The 16,591-nt window shown below is 52.5% G+C and overlaps 1 protein-coding gene across 2 annotated transcripts in view; it reads left to right on the top strand.

The window, feature by feature from the left end:
• The window catches only part of CRMP1 (collapsin response mediator protein 1), a 78,248-nt gene that overhangs the window by 52,231 nt on the left and 9,426 nt on the right, over positions 1-16,591 (top strand). For both annotated transcript variants that reach the window (XM_045474601.1, XM_045474603.1), the window contains exons 6-11: positions 35-115; positions 5,199-5,267; positions 6,401-6,521; positions 9,030-9,186; positions 10,459-10,600; positions 11,274-11,444. In XM_045474601.1, coding sequence (XP_045330557.1) covers positions 35-115; positions 5,199-5,267; positions 6,401-6,521; positions 9,030-9,186; positions 10,459-10,600; positions 11,274-11,444 — 741 coding nt within the window. The remainder of the gene's footprint in view (positions 1-34; positions 116-5,198; positions 5,268-6,400; positions 6,522-9,029; positions 9,187-10,458; positions 10,601-11,273; positions 11,445-16,591) is intronic.

The following is a 16,591-nucleotide window of genomic DNA, read 5'->3' as shown; positions in this document are numbered from 1 at the left end:
TAATCTCCCCCAACCCCTGTTTGTTCTTCCCCAGCTCTATGAAGCCTTCACCTTCCTTAAGGGGCTGGGAGCTGTGATCTTGGTCCACGCGGAAAATGGAGACTTGATAGCTCAGGTGAGCGGTGTGGAGGGAGGTCCGCCCTTTCCACTCCAGTCGGCAGCCGTGTGCAGAAGGTCTGATCGAAGGGGTGGGGGCATCGGTCAGTGAGGTGGCCAGGCAGCGAAGGGGCAGGCCGGGAACTGGATGACGCCTCAGACGCTCCACGTGGGCGTCACACACGCACCGTCTGCAGGGGGCCTTCGGCAGGCCACGGAGGACCTCAAAGGGTTTGTGTGAGAGACAAATAAGGATTGAATGGAGATGTATTGCAGACTTGGGGGACACCAGAGATGAGGCACGTGGGCGCTGGGGTTGATCACCGTCTTATGGGACTTGGGAGGGGGGTGTGATGGCTAAAGCCCGGCCCCCTCCGCCTCCCAGCCCTCCTACCTCGGGCAGGGAACTCTACCCCACGAACATTCTTGTTCTTCATCCAGAAGCACCTACCTTGTGAGGATTAAATTCTATCGCGTATGTGAAGGACAGTGTCTGACGCATTATAATAGGCTGCAGCGACGCAGAAGCTTTGGGCAAAGGGAGACATTAGCCCAATGTGAGCATTCTGGCTGTGGAATGAACTTGGCAGGAAAAGGATGGACGCGGGGTGACCAGCTAGGTTCTACTTCATTTCTTAGAAGGAATGAAGACGGGAGATAGAGGACGTGGAAGAAGCCAAGTGTGTGAAGGAAGGAGCACCTTCTTCAGATTTCATCGAGTGACCAGATGGAGGAGAAGAGGAGGAAGGCAGGGATGGCCACTTGGCCTTGCAGGGGTGGGGGGGTGGGTTGTGGGTTGGTCATGATGTCCCCGAGCAAGGTCAGGCATACAGGAGATTTGGATGCATCTAATAAAGGGAGTTAATACCAGGCACGATGCCACGTATATGGCGATGCTCACAACTACTCCATGACATAGAGATGGCATAGACGTCCCCACTTTATAGGTAGGGAAACTGAGGCTCAGACGGGAACACCTTGCTCGCTGTTACATGGGGCACAGAGCCAGGATGGTAAGGCAGTTCCATAGCGCAGCAGGACTGTGCCGCGATGGTGAAGTGCGTGAGATCTGAAGGTTCGCTGTGAACGTTAGCTACTGGCTTTACTTCTTATTATTTGCATCCTTGCAGTTTTTCTGTGAAATCAAAATTCTTTCAAATTCAGAGTAAAAAGCAAACATGTTGTGTCACGCAGCAGAATTCTGTTCATTGGTAACAAGTCACTAAGGCTAGCCCACAGCCAGAAAGTTGGGGTTGTACAAGGGTGTGAATGCCAGGAAGGGAGTATCGCTGGGGGCCCTCTCCGAGTCTGTCTGCCAGTCTGTCCTCTGACCCCCGGTGACTGATACCCCTCTCACATGCAGAACACATCTGTCCCCTTCCAGGGTCCTCCCGACTCCCCGTCACAGCCCCATCACGGCCCCAAAGTCTGGAAGTGTCTAGGTCAGATCTAGGTGTAGGTGAGGCGCCTTGGGGACAGTCCCTAGGTCTCTGGAGCCACAGAGGTGAGTTATCTGCCTCCCCCTGACACACACTCAACATACAGCATCAACGGTGGGTGGACATTCCTTTTCAAGAGGGAAAACGGAAAGCTTCAGGATGGGTCCATAGCCGTTCTGAAATCCGGTCGGACACATGTTGGCAGTTCCTTGAGTGGTCTTGGAGCCCGAGAATAGTTCTGCGTGGTTCTTGGCTCCGCCTTCCGGGCTCTTGGCTCTATCCCCCCACTTCCCGTCATCGATCCGTCCCATGGCAGGCAGCACGTGCCTGCAGCTGAGCCTGCTTCCTGCCCAGTAGACTTTGAAGGTCCAACTGCCCCCTTTCCTTTCGAGGAGTTTTCATTCCATTCAGCCCAGACTGCCAGTGTTTTGCTAGAGTGATTCTCCCCAAACCTTTGTTGGCCTCCCGTGAATCCCTCTGTGGCTTACCCCATCAGACAAAAGGCACCCACAGATTTCTTCCAGATAAGTCTACCCCTACCTTGGTCGCACCCGGAGCTCTGTAGAGGCCCTCTTGTCGGAGAGGCTCTGGGGACACACCCTCAATCTCTTCACAGGGCCTTTTGTGACCGATTCACCCTGTGGACAACCACCCTCCATCTTTCCAGATCTTCACCAAAGTTGTGGAGTCACTGGACTGCTGTCTGCTGCTTATGCCCTGCATTTGATATTTGCTCAGAAGACATTTCTTCACTGCACTATCCTCTACTCTTTGGAGAAGTGGAGAATTTTCAAAACTATCATGTCCTGGTTCCTTTTTAACAGCCCTTGCTTCTTTACGCCCCCTCTTTCATTTCACTCCAAGCGGCGGGAAGAAACCAGACAGACTCTCCCAACAGCTCGTTGGGCAGTCTCCTGCGTGGGGCCCCGGCTCATTCGGCCCGTTTCTGCCCTCCATGTCGCCACGGAGGGCAGTGCGCTAAGCCTTCTGCTAAGACACAGCGGGCTCTAGCTTCCAAAAATGTCCTCATTTCCTTCTGAGGTCTTACTGCCAAGGTCCCCCAAGGTCCGCCTTTCCACAGGCGGTCCATTCCAGGCTACTTTGGGCTTTCTTCAACACGTGCCTTGAAATTCTTGTAGCCTCCGTGCACGGCCTGGTCCCAAAGCCACTCCCACAGCTTCAGGTGGTTGTTACGGTAACACCCTACCTCTGGCCACCAACATCTAGGCTAGTTCTCTGTGGCTGCGTGACAAAGCACCCCAGCACTTAGCATCTTAAAGCAGTAAACATTTCTTGTCTTCCTGTCCATTGGGTCAGGAGTCCAGGTGTGGCTCAGTTGGGACTGTCACAGGCTACGGTGAAGGTGGCAGTCCTAAGGCTGGACTAGGACGGGTCTTCCAACCCCACTCAGGTGGTGCTTTTCAGGATTCCGTTCTTTGCAGGCTGTCAGACCGGTGGCCTCTGTTCTTTGCTGGCCGTTACGAAAGGCCAGCTTGGTTCCTTGCCAGCGGGGAGACTGGCTTCCTCCCGAGAGAGCAAGGGAGAGAGCAAGGTGGAGGCCAGAACCCTTTTGTAGCCTCACCTCTGCAGGGACATCCCATCTCTTTTGTCCGTGTGATGCTCATTAGAAGCATGCTGCTAGGGCCAGGCCACGTGCCAAGAGGGGATCGGTTACCCAGGGCACGGAAGCCAGGAGGCGGGCTCGCTGGGGACCTCTCAGAAATCGTCGACCCCACACATCTCCGTTTTGCCTAGTTTTGAACTTCATAACAATGGAACCACGTGGTATGTGTTCTTTTACGTCTGTCGTCTTTTGCTCAAAACGCAGTCTGTGAGATTCCTCCCCATTGTCCACAAAACCGTAATTTTTTCTGTTTCCATCACTTGCGGAGTTCTGATGCAGGAATATGTCAGAAATTATTCTCTCACTGCTGGATGTTTGGATGGTTTCAAATGTAGGACTGCCGTGTACAAAGCTTCTGTGCACATTCTTGCTGAGTCTTTTGTTAAACCTGCGTTGCCATTTCAGGGGCGCCGGGTGGCTCAGTCAGTTGAACGTCTGACTTTTCATTTCAGCTCTGGTCATGATCTCACGGTTTGTGGGTTCGAGCCCAGCGTTGGACTCTGCGCTGATGGCGTGGAACCTGCTTGGGATTCTCTCTCTCCCTTTTTTCTTCCCCTCCCCTGCTTATGCCTGCTTATTCTCTCTTTCTCTCTCTCTCAAAAAGAAATAAGAACATTAAACAGATTTTTAAAAAAACCTGTGCTTGCTTTTCTGTTAGTCTATACCTAGGAGTGAAGTTGCTGGCTGGTGGGTGCATGTATATTCAGCTTTGGTTGTTACTGCTAAACCATTTTCCAGAATGAACAAACCCACATACGCACCGGCAGCGTGCGAGACGTTTAACTGCGCGTGCTCGGCCCGCGATCTCTGCCTGGAAACCCTGTTCCGGTTTTCTGTGATCTGTGCTTTCCTCCGTCGTAGTGTCTTGGGTCCTTCCTCCCTCCTCCCTTCTTCCCTTCCTGCCTTCTCTCCAACAGAAACAGTAACAGACAATTAAACAATCTTGCACAGGGCTCTCTCCATATCATAAAGTCATTTTGTAGACCGTGTACAGAAATGCTTTCTAAACACCATCTGTAATAGCTGAAATTATTCCATGCCTTACTCAAATCCACCCCAACTCTTAGACTTTGACCTTGTTTCCTGTTTACATTTCTGTAGTAAGCTCAAGCTTCATAACCAGAGATGCAGTTGAAATTAGGTTTTTTGTTTTTTTTTTTTTTTCATGGCTGATAGGGCTCGGGGGCCCGTGGTAGGGATGTGCCTGAGAATGATACAGAAATGCAGAAGCGAAAATTAGCAGCAGCACAGCTGACATCTGGGCAATATAAAACAATTTTTTTTTTAGAAATTATAGTATTCCTGCAGCAAGGAAACCTTGAAGCAAATGGGTTTGGATCTAGGGCATTAGCTCAGGGAACCATTTCAAGGCTACATGACAAGCTTGAGGTCGAGGCTTTTCGCTAGAATGACAGGCACCAGGAAGAGGAGGCCGATAATGAGAACCCGTTGCCGATTACTGATTTCCGCTACACGCCGGGTGCCCTGCAGGCATCTCACAGATGCCCCCTCCCTGACTCATTGTGGGAGCTGCAAGATAGAAGCACTGATGTCCCCAGTGTAAAGAAGAGAAGGCTGAGGCCAGAGAGCTTGACAACTTGCCCAAAGTCACAGAGGCGGCCAGTTCTGTGGCCGGACTCCCAGTGTGGGGCTCTGTGGTTTGTTTCCACGTTCACGCAATACCCACACACCACCTTTCTTGCCCAAGGAGAGCCCTGCAGCAGAGAGTCGGGGATGGGAAAGGTGGGTGGGTGGTCTTTAGAGCCCGTTTCCTACCCGCCCCCTCACTGGTGTCGGGGCACTGAGTAGAGAGCAGGTGTGGGTGCAGACAGAGGTCCTGGGTTGCAAAGGCAGAAGGAGGCAGGGGGAGCAGAGGGAGCAAAGAAGCTGGATCACCCCAGAGCCCATGTTAGGCTCCCGTAAACCACTTACCCCTCCCGCCCGGGCCTCAGCCGCCCACCTACCTAACCAGGGGCTGGAGAATCGGCCTCTCCCCATTGACTTTCTACAATCCCTGACTCGTTGCTCTTATCTTGCAGGAACAGAAGCGGATCTTGGAGATGGGCATCACAGGTCCTGAGGGCCATGCTCTGAGCAGACCTGAAGAGGTAATGGGGCCTCCCCTTGGGTGTGAGTCTGACGTGGCCGAGGGCTCGCCCTGATGCTGTTCCAGCTGGAACAGCCCAGCCAGAGCCCCCGCCTCCATCACATTCCCCTGACGTGGACACCCCAGCGTACATGGCCTTCCCTGGGCTCTGCCCTCTGGCTCGGGAGCCCCGGGGGATGGAGATCAATCAGAGGAGCCAGGGAAAGGCTCTGCTTGTCTCAGGGCCCACAAGCTTCACACCAAGGCCCCATGAACACTCCAGTGACCCAACCATGTCCAGGATCCTCACCGAGGATTTGTGTCTCTGGTGATAGAAAGTGGAGCCGCATGTTTGCGACCTGGAACCTACAAGCTTCTCCTGGACATTGCCCACTGTGTTCTAAGACTCCAGCATGGATGAGTTTCCATGGCAGGCAGTTTGTGTGTGTGTGTGTGTGTGTGTCTGTCTGCTGTGGGCCTGGCCTTGTGCCCAATCCTGGGGACACAAGTACCCGAGTAGAAAGACGTTTTACCCCGAGGGGCTCTTGGTCTAGGACAGTACTCTGCACCCGAGCCCCGTGCCCCACGAGCTGTGTTCCTGGTCCCTGGTGAGATCAGGGAGACCGTGTTTATAAACATTTATAGCACATGGACTTGGCTCCACATCTAGGCGTGTGACCAGTGGGTCCAGCCGGGAGACCAGGGTGGGGACCCTCTTGGGTGTGCGTGGGTGGGACCACGTTTGGGGCATCAGCAGACTGGAAGTTAAAAACAAAGCCGTTCAAAACGTATCTGGTCCTTTTATTCAAGACGCACTGGTCTAGAGGAGGGCAAGGTGGTTTTTGATGGGCTTTTTGATGCTTTATTCTGCCTGGTCTGTTCCCTTCTAACGGAACCTGCAGCATACTTCCAAGCAAGCATAATGATACAATCCTGTCTCCCAGCCCTCTAACCAAATACGTTTTGACTCGATTTTTCCTTTCTTTTTAGAAATCTAGTGTTTTTCTCCTTTGATGTGGTCGATTTGCCTCTGGCCACACTTAATTGAAGAACACTGAAGGGCTCTGATTCGGGGAGAGCCCTGGGGACTTGGGGGGGGTGGTCGTACTGCCTCTGTCCCTCCCTCCTGTGACCCGTGTATTGCCGTGTCCTCAGCTAGAGGCCGAGGCTGTGTTTCGGGCCATCACCATCGCTGGCCGGATCAATTGCCCGGTGTACATCACGAAGGTCATGAGCAAGAGTGCAGCGGACATCATCACTCTGGCCAGGAAGAAAGGTACGCAGCCCAATGCCTGGGCCTCCTGCCGGGCAGCTGGGCCATAAGGAAGGGGGTCGTCCAGTGGGGTCAAGTTCACTGGTGGGGCCACTGCCCAGAGACACCCTGCCAGCAGTCTAAGCCTCAGGCAGGTTATTATCCCACCTTGTGGGATCAGATAATGAGCTCTGCATTGTTCCAGCTCCGCCCTGGATGACACCTCAAGTCAGTGATGGGGCCGGGCTGTGTCAGCTGTGGGATCCTGCCCACCGTCTTTCTGGTCCCCTCTGGCCCTTCATCCTGAGTCCCCTGTCTGGGGCCCCATGGTCAGTGTCTGCATCCAGGGTCCGTCGTGGGGCCCACAGAGTCTTGGCTGCGGGTTGGGAAGGAAGAAGACGGTTTTCCAGAGCCAGGGGGTCTGTGTTGGACATCAGGTGAGTGTGGTCCAGGAAGCCAGCCGCCCAGCTCAAAGACGGACGCGCTACATAACTGCTTCGAGCGTCCGCTGCCTTGTCTCTGAATGGCCCCAGGGGCTCATAGACGTGAAGCCCGCGGGGGGTCCCCAGGGCTCCATAGGTGTTGGTTGATGCCGTTCTCGGCTCCATGTTGGCCATTCACTTCCTGCCTTGGTATCCTCACCTCCCGAGTGGGGCCCCAGTAGCAGGCCGCCTGCCGCGCTGAGGACCATCGGGTGCAGGCCGCGGTGGGTGCGTTCTAACCACAGACTCAGAGCAAAGGCCCGAGTACCGTCCTCAAGCCTTCTCGAGAGTGAGGTCCAATAGTCTCCAGCAGTCACCAGACCAAGAAGGAAGAAGGGTGCCCAGAACATCTGCCGATCCAAACTTAGGGAGAGAGAATGACAGACAGATGGACAGATGAGGGCTAGTGCCCATTGCACAGAGACAGTGGCCGGAACCCTTTTGTCGTGGAGGACATTCGCCAGGGACGTTCGCCACTGGGACGAGGTCCGCCCGTTCCCTCTGCTTCATGTGAGGCCGACCGGGGAGTTGTGGGTCCGTGGGGAGGGCCAGGTGGAAATCAACAACACAACAACCGTAATGGAACATCCACTGTGGACATTATGTTCCTTCCTTCTCATAGGAGCCCCGAGTGGGAAGTACTACCATCTGTATTTAAGAAAAATCTTCAACACTGTATTTTAACTTGATATGTCCAACATATTCTTTCAACACGTAATTATATGAAAGGATCTTAATGATATATCTGTCTTATTTTTTTCTGTGCTGTCTTTGAAATCCAGTGTGTCTGTCGCTGTTACAGCACATCTCAGCTCAGACCAACCCCAGTGGCAAGTGCTTGACAACCACGTGGTGGCCACCATATTGGACAGAGCACCTCTGAACCCATCATAGCCTGGTTTTAGTGTCGTTAAGGGAAAGCTGACAAGAAGAGGCATTCAAAGAGGGTGCTCTAGTATGACACAGCTTGCTTAGGACTGGCTCCATTTGAAGGATAAGGAAACTGAGGCTCAGAGAGGTAATAGGAATCTGGAAGCAGTCCTAGAGCTGCATGGAGAGATGTGGTGACCTCCGGTCACGCATGGCTGTGGCAATTTAAATTAAGTAAAGTTAAATACAATTTTAAATGCGTTCCTTGGTTGTGATAGCCACATCTCACATGCTCAGAAGCCACGCGGGGCTAGCGGCTGTTGTCCTGGGCACCACAGATGTAGAACTTTCCCATCACTGTAGAATATGCTCTTGGACATGCCAGACCGCTGGAGCTCAAAGCCTGCCACCCCACCAGGCCAGCAGCGTGGCTCCGGGCAAATTCGGCGGTGTTACTGGCCCGCATCCCAGCAGCGTCTGTCTCTGTGAGCAGACCTGCAGCCGTGCCTATGGGCTTTGTTCTGGCAGAAGCACATCTGGCCTGCTCCCCAGAAGGCAGGCTGGAATTTCTGGAAAGTGAATGCTCTGGAAGCAGCTCTCAAGTAGTGGGGGGGTGGACACACAGCTCAGCTCCCACATCCTGGGGGTGGGACAGCCCTGAGGTGCCAACAGCCGTCAGTATCCCAGAGGCCCCCACGGCACCGAGCTGCAGGTGCCCATGGCCGTGGCTTGGTGACAACTCACCTGTTCCTGACGTCTTTCTCTGCCTTATGTCACTTCCTCGATCTCTAGCCAGTGCTGCCTGGAATCACCTCCCAAATAAAACACTTGAACTTGCCTCCTTCATTTGAAGATCTGCTTCTGGAAGAATCCATACTGGGAGAGCAAATCCCGTCCCTGTGCCTTGAGGGACAAATCTGCCAAAGGGGATAATGGTCATATCCAAATATTAAAAGCACGACCAGTCCGGGAGGTTGCTGGGTGGGTCAGCAGGTGCTGAGTGAGTACCTGGGCAGCCGGGGTCACTGGGCTGCGTGGTGAAGCCAGGAAGAAGGACAGACAACATGTTGCCCCTCAGAGCCTCCTTCTCCCGTCTCTGAGACCCTCCACTGCTATTACAGCAGCATCCCACACAAGACCAGCTGCCCTTAACCATGTGTGTTTGCGTCTGTCTCCAAAGGTCCCCTCGTGTTTGGCGAGCCCATCGCTGCCAGCCTGGGGACCGATGGCACCCACTACTGGAGCAAGAACTGGGCCAAGGCAGCGGCATTCGTGACCTCTCCTCCTCTGAGCCCAGACCCCACGACACCTGACTACTTGACCTCCCTGCTGGCCTGGTGAGAGCCCAGGGGGTGGGGGGTATATTGGGTATACTGAGGTCTATCGGGAAGCACTCGGGATTAGGAATGAGAGTCCAGGATTCACCTTGGGCTTGTCACATACCCTGGAATGGCTTTCTGCCTCGGTTTCCTCATTGGCAACGTGGGGGGGAACATAGTATCTATTGCAGAGCTGGGTATGATGCAGTGTAGGAAAATGGCCTGGGATTTAGGGTTCACTAAGTGGCTCCTATTATTTGCAAAGCACCTCCTGGCCACGTGCACACAGTAGGAGCACAGCCACTTTGGTCCCTTCCCTGCTATTGGCCAGCATGAGGGAAGAACACAGGCCATAGAGAAGGGTAAGTGGTAAGGTGCCCAGGCTGCTCTGGGAGTAGAGATACGTGCTCACAACCAGGAGACTTGCAGAAGGCTTCGTGGGCAAGGTGACATCGGGCCTGGAGCTAGAGGGGGAGTAGGAGTTTGCCGGATAGGGGATAAATCAGGGCTTCTGGTCAGGAGGGGCCCCAAGGGGGTGAGGGTGTGTGCCTGTCATGGAAGTCTCTTTGTCCCAAATGGTGCAAAAACCCTTGACTTGCATATCCACGGGCTTACTCATCATCTGCAGCCTGCTGTCTGGCGGGCAGCTCCAAGTCCAAATGGACTCCTCGTCATCCCCCACAGAGCGAATGCTCCCACAGTCTTGCCCATCTCTGAAGATGGCAGGACACAGGGCCCCAGAGGCCCCGGGATCTGACCACTTCTCACCCATTGGCTGTGGCCATCCTGGCTCATCTCCGACAGGCCCCTGTTTCTGTGTTGCCCCTTCCACACCCCAGCACATCACAGTCTATTCCCAACCAGCACCCAGATTTTAAAACCCAACTCAGACCAAACCACTCCTCTGCCTGGAGACTCCCAGGGTCCTCTTCTGTCAACATGGAATCCAAGTCCCACAATGTCCCCCAGGGCCGAGCCTGATCTGGCCTCGCTCCTTCCTGAACCCTGCCTGACACCTCTTTTGGGCGGATGCCCACTCTTCCAGGTGAGGAAGAGGAAGGCCACCTGGAGAGCCCTACCCGGAGAGCCTGAAGCCCACACTGACCGAACCTTCTCCCAACAAGATACAAGGCCCCCAGAGGGCCTTCTGATGTCACTCACCGACTCCTGGGATGTGCCCCAAATCCTCTCCTTAGAATCTCTGGGGGTTTTCGTTTCACAGCCTGCAATGGGTGCCTGAAGTTCAACCTGAACTCAGGTCTGACCCCCACCTTGTTTTTGTCCTTGCAGTGGAGACCTGCAGGTCACAGGCAGTGGCCACTGTCCCTATAGCACTGCCCAGAAGGCGGTGGGCAAGGATAACTTCACTCTGATCCCTGAGGGCGTCAACGGTATAGAGGAGCGGATGACCGTCGTCTGGGACAAGGCAGTGGTAAGGAACCCCCCGGGGAGGTTCCTTTCCCCAGGAACATTCTAGAAGCACCCTTCCTGGCCCATCACAAGCTGGGGCATTGTGCCTTGCTGGCTCTTAAATCTCCCTTCCTTGCTTTGGGGCAGAAGCAGAATATACCAGGAGAGCACACGAAGAAATGTGTGACTCTTCAGAGAGCAGCACAGGTCCCATGGGGTCCTCTGTATTTGCAGACGTGACAGCTGCCCTTTACTCTTTAAGGATGCAAAATGTTTTCTTTAGCTTTGTTTTGACCACATCTCTGTTCCTGTGAAGATGGTTTTGTAAACCGTGTGTTTGTGTCTGGGGTTGACAGTGGGTAGAGAGAGTGCTTGTTGCACAAGTCAGCCCCTGTTCCCTGACTTGAAACCCCAGATTTTTATTTTCTATTAAACTTGGGCCCAATGAGACCGACAAGATGGCACAGTGGCTGTTGAGCAAATGCCAGCGACATACCCCTGAGCGGTCAATTACATTTCCACTCCGATGGGGCCGTGCCCTTGGGCTCTTTCAGGATGGCCGGTTTTCGGCGGGGGAGGAGAAAATTTCAGACTTCTGTTGGGGACTCCTGTCGGCAGTTCCATATTTTTGCCTGTCTGCCCTTCCCCCAGCCCAGTTACGGGGCATTCTTCTCATGAACGGATCTTGCCTTTAGGCTACTGGCAAAATGGATGAGAACCAGTTTGTTGCCATCACCAGCACCAACGCAGCCAAGATCTTTAACCTGTACCCCAGGAAAGGGCGGATTGCTGTGGGCTCAGACGCCGACGTAGTCATCTGGGACCCCGACAAGGTGAAGACCATAACAGCCAAGAGTCACAAGTCGGTAAGTCCTGGCTCATCTGAGACCTTACCGGTTTGGGTAAGTGATTCTTCCTCTGCAGCCACTTTAGCAGTCTCAGTTAAAATGATGTGTGAAGTTTTCAACGAGGATGCTATCTGATCATCGGCATGACTCGTTCACATTTCTCTTCCAGTTGGAGAGACTGAGTTTGATCAGGCTCGACTAAACTGCTGCCGTACTATTAGATGTGTTTTCTCTCCACCTCTCTCTGATTCTGTGTCTGTCTTTCTCTCTCGGTGGCCCGTGCCCTAGACGCATGCATTCTCAGGCTCAGAGGAGAAGTATTAGGTCCAAGATTCTTTTTCCAATTTCATTATCAAGCTAGGAAGGGTTTGATCTCCTATCTCAGAAACCTCCTACTTCATTTTGTGGTCACTGCTAACAGTCCACAAAGGAAAGGTTTGGACCTAAAGTCTGCCGTGTGTGAACATACCCCACGTGTGCACGCTCTCCCAAGCTCCAGGCCCCAAGCCTATGGCTGTGGGTTATCTCTGCACTTTGTAGCTTACATGCCCTTGACTTCTTTACTCAGCCAGCAAACCTAAGGATGCAGAGAGACTTAAAACCTCTTCCCCTCCCTCACTGCTTGCTGCAAGGCCACTCTGTGAGGCCAGCAGTGATCTTGGGTCTAGATTAACGTCCACACTCACAAGACACAGGAGGCCACAGCCTGGCCTCCGGCCCGCTAAGTCTGCTACAGGACATGGGCCAGGAGGCAGGGTGTGTGCATGCTGTATCCCCCTGTGACAGGGTCCTCACTGCCACACAGAGGCAGATTCCCAGCCTCCCGGGGGTTACCTGCTGGTAGAGGTGAGGCCACATGCATGAGGACAGGACCCCAGGCATAAGGAAATCTCATAAGAAAGTGACAGGAATCATTTTTAGCAGTCCGTGAGCTTGGGCCCTGGAACCCTGCTTGGCCACAGGGGTCATGGCCTGGGGCCATAGAGGTCTTGTCCAGTCCATGACCATCCATGACTGACCCCAACAGGCAGTCATGCTTGCAATAACTGTCGTAGACTCTGGGTCTGGAGTTCTTTCTTGTCCAGCAAGAAAGCAGGATGCAGCATTAAAAATGTGAGAGAGACTAATGTCCAGGAAAAGACAAGAGCCAAGAGCCCCGAGTAAGGGCCCTTGTTCCATTTTTATTAGGATCAGAAGGCTTACAAACATGCTGTTGGGTGTGCACAAAGAGACAATGAAATCGTAAACGTTAACTCGTGGTCATGAGGGCAAGGGGGTTTTCAAGATACGCGGTGTTAGGGGTTTGGGTTAACACAAAACAAAATCCTGGCACTGGGTGGAAGGCAGTTTACAGCAGATGTGAGGCCCCACCTCTGTTTACCTAAACTGGTCTAGGGGACAAGAAAGACAGAGCATGCCACCTCAGGGTCAACAAGGCACCTTTCTTTTGCCAATTAGCTCCACTTTGGGCAACTTCGCCCTGCAGCGATCTGTAGCCCTATTTACCTAATTTGGTCCTTCCTTCTTGTGAAAGCAGCTTTCTGCTATAGTACTCAGTTGGGAGGGGGGGTTGCTTCTGCCCTGAATACCTAATCTTGCTTACACATCTTGGATATTTTCATCCTGAGATTCCCCTATTCCTATACCTTTGTCCTATACTGGGACCTTTGCCCCACTTTACCTATTCTTATTTACCAAATCTTGTTTACCCAAACTTGGGCGCGTACATCCAATGGGTTTCTAATTCTTTATGCCTTGTTAGCCCATCAGTGCAGGCTTGGGAAATTCCTAAGCTTATTTCCCACAAATAACCAGTGCTTCCTAGTGACACGCTGGCTTCCCTCACCAACCCCCCCATTCCCGGGGACAGGGTCAGGGGGAAACAAGCCTGAGGTCGCCCCCCCGGAGAAAAGCGTACTCCATTCTTCACGCTTACCACCTAGCAGGCACGCAATCCCATTTTAATCACTGTGAACGCAGTGATGTGTGTGTGCACGGTGGGGTCTGGTAATGCGGGACAGGCACACGTTCCCCGTGGTGTCAGGAAGGGGTCACATCAAGAGAACATTTGAGAAGGTCTTGCGGGTGAGAGGGTGTGCACCACCCTGCCACCCGCCGTCTGGGGCCGCCCCTAAGCCCACACGATGGTCAAGGTCCAGCAGAAGATGAAGCCCAGATCACTCACTGTTCAAGCCCTCCTGCTGGGGGCGCAGCAGGGACACGGACAGGTGGGAAGGAGGCTGAGCTGCACAGGTGCAGACCTCTCATTTTTCATTATTTCAGTGCGTGTTCAGTGGATGTGCAGGCTCCGTGCTCAGGAGCAGGGTTTCCAATTACTGTCACAGTCCAGCCAGATACGATCTTGTAGTTACTCTGTGCCTAGCATTTCCCATGTGTCCTGTCACTTAATGACCCGTACTTAAATGACTTAGTGGTCATCTCAGGTAGGCCGGGATTAATAAATACAGAAGTGGACGGAGAGAGGATACGTGTATGAGTTCCCGTGGCTGCTGTAACAAAGCATCACAAACTAGTGGCTTCAAACAGAAATGTGTTCTCTTACAATTCCGGAAGCCGTGGTCTTGAATCAAGATGTCCGCGGGGCTGTGCTCCCTTGAAGGTCTGGGGGAGAACCTGTCCTGTGCCTCTGTCCTGGCTTCTGATGTCACTGGGCATCCTTGCCATCCCTTGTCTTGTGGATGGGTCCCTACAATCTCTGGCGTCTCCCTGGGTCGTACCGTCTTCCTCTAAGGACACCGGCCATTGGATCAGGGCCCGCCTCCTCCAGTGTGACCTCATTGTAATAAATCCCATGTGCAAAGACCCTATTTTCAAATAAGGTCATGTTCTGAGGTGCTGGGGGTTTGGACTAAAGCGTATCTTTAGGGGGACATGATCCAACCCATAATAAGTCATGTGCCGGAGGTCACCCATAAGGGAAGTGACTGTTTTAGGTTAATCTTGGGGAAGCATCCTCCCCCCATGCCAGGCCAGATTTGAATTCTTGTCATAGCAAGAGGAGGACTACTCAGGATGCTGTAAGATTTTTGTCTGTTGCATTGTCTCTGTGCAAAAGCAGGGCCATTCACACAGTGCGGGACACCAATGTTTTTTTTTTCAGACCATGGATTGAAAAATGCCTTCTTAGAGGTTTGTTTGGCTTTCTTGAGTTTAAAAAAATACTACTTTTCTTTTAAGAATTAAAAAGAGATCATGTTGTATGTTGATCAGTGATTAATGTTTGAAGTCTACTCTCGTAAAAAGAATGCAGCTTCTTTCCTCTTAGTGGAAAGGCATTTGCTTCAAAGTGCCACACCACAGGTGTATCTGTTTGTGTTATCTACCTGTTTGTGTATCCATAGACCACTTAGTTTTTTTAACTCTTCACATTAAGATGTAATTCACTTACCATGATTTCATCATTTTTTTTTTTAATTTTTTTTTAACGTTTATTTATTTATTTTTTTTTTTTTTGAGACAGAGAGAGACAGAGCATGAACGGGGGAGGGTCAGAGAGAGAGGGAGACACAGAATCTGAAACAGGCTCCAGGCTCTGAGCTGTCAGCACAGAGCCCGACGCGGGGCTCGAACTCACGGACCGTGAGATCATGACCTGAGCCAAAGTCGGACGCTTAACCGACCAAGCCACCCAGGCGCCCCCATGATTTCATCATTTAAAAATGTACCATGCAGTGGTTTTTAAAAAACCTGTGTATTTTTTTACTCTTGAGAGAGAGAGAGAGAGAGAATGAGCAGGGGAGGCGTAGAGAGAGAGAGGGAGAGAGAGAGAGCCCGATGTGGGGCTTGAACCCATGAATCGTGAGATCATGACCTGAGCTGAAATCAAGAGTGAGACAGTTAACCGACTGAGCCACCCAGGCGCCCCTAATGCAGCAATTGTTCTATTCAGAAGATTCCCCATCCTCCCCAGAAAGAAACCCCAGACCCACTAGCAGGCACTTCCCATCTCCCCTCTCACAGTCTCTGTCAGCCAGGAATCTCTTTCTTGTCAGATGTGCCTTTCTGGACTGTCGCAGACTATGAGTCTGGAGTTCTCTCTTGTCCAGCAAGAGAGCAGACGCAGAATTGAATACGAGAGAGGCTAATATCTGGGAGGAGACAAGAGCCCTGAACAGGGGTTTTGTCTCCGTATTTATTGAGCTCACAAGATATCACCCACATGGTGAGTGTGAAGAAAGGTCTCACACGCGTGAACATGGAGAAAACAATCAGACAGTAATCATCAACTTGTGTGTGTGAGAAGCAAAGGGTCTGGCGGGCAAGTGGAGTTTGTGATCAAGGTGCATTGGCGCTGGATGGAAAGTAACTTCCTGCAGGTGAGATAGCAAGTTACTCATGATCCCATTACAACATCTCGCTAGCTAACCTGGGGTGGGTGGTTCTCGCTAGCTAACCTCGGGTGTTTTCACCCTGTGGTGGCAGTTTTCCGTGCTAAGCTTTCTTCCAACCCATTTATGTAAGGAGAATCTCTATCCCCACACTGGGCATACCATAGAAAAAGAATCACACCATATGTGGCCTGTTCTGTCCGGCTCCTTTCACTTTAGCTTCATGTTTTTGAGGCTTGTCTATGCTGTGGTCTATATCAATACTTGGTTCCTTTTCATGGCTGCAGAACATTCCCTCGCCCGGAGAGAGCACATTACTCATCTCTTCGAGGACCTAAGCATATGCCCTGCTCTCCGTTCGTCAGTGTCAGGCTGTCTTTTACAGGACACAGAGGGACCGAGGAGCAGGAACTGCCCCCTGGGGTGGGGTCTAGGGCCCCGGGGCTCACAGATGGAAAACAACGGTTGTATGTTTTCATTGCGGTCCTTTGTACTCGTTTGGATTATTAGATCGTTCACCTGTCACCTTTGGGAAACGAAACAACTTTTGAAACTCCATGTGGTTGCGAGACCTAGAACCTGGCGCCACGTGGAATCCATGGGGAGTTGTCACATGGCGCACGTCATGTCCTTCCCCTCCGAGGAATAGTGGGCCATGCAGGGCCGAGTGAGCTGGGAGGCCGGCCGGCTTCGACTGGTAGGGAAGTGCTTGCTTCCTCAGTGTCTTTTGGCTGGACGCGCTCATTTGGGCTTCAGCAAGACTATGAGGCACCACACGGCTGGCCACCGCAGGGTGACTCGAGAAGGCTTAGATGC

This window comes from Leopardus geoffroyi, chromosome B1, assembly GCF_018350155.1.
Source record: "Leopardus geoffroyi isolate Oge1 chromosome B1, O.geoffroyi_Oge1_pat1.0, whole genome shotgun sequence".
Lineage (NCBI taxonomy): Eukaryota > Metazoa > Chordata > Mammalia > Carnivora > Felidae > Leopardus > Leopardus geoffroyi.
This window is presented reverse-complemented; position numbering and strand designations above follow the sequence as displayed.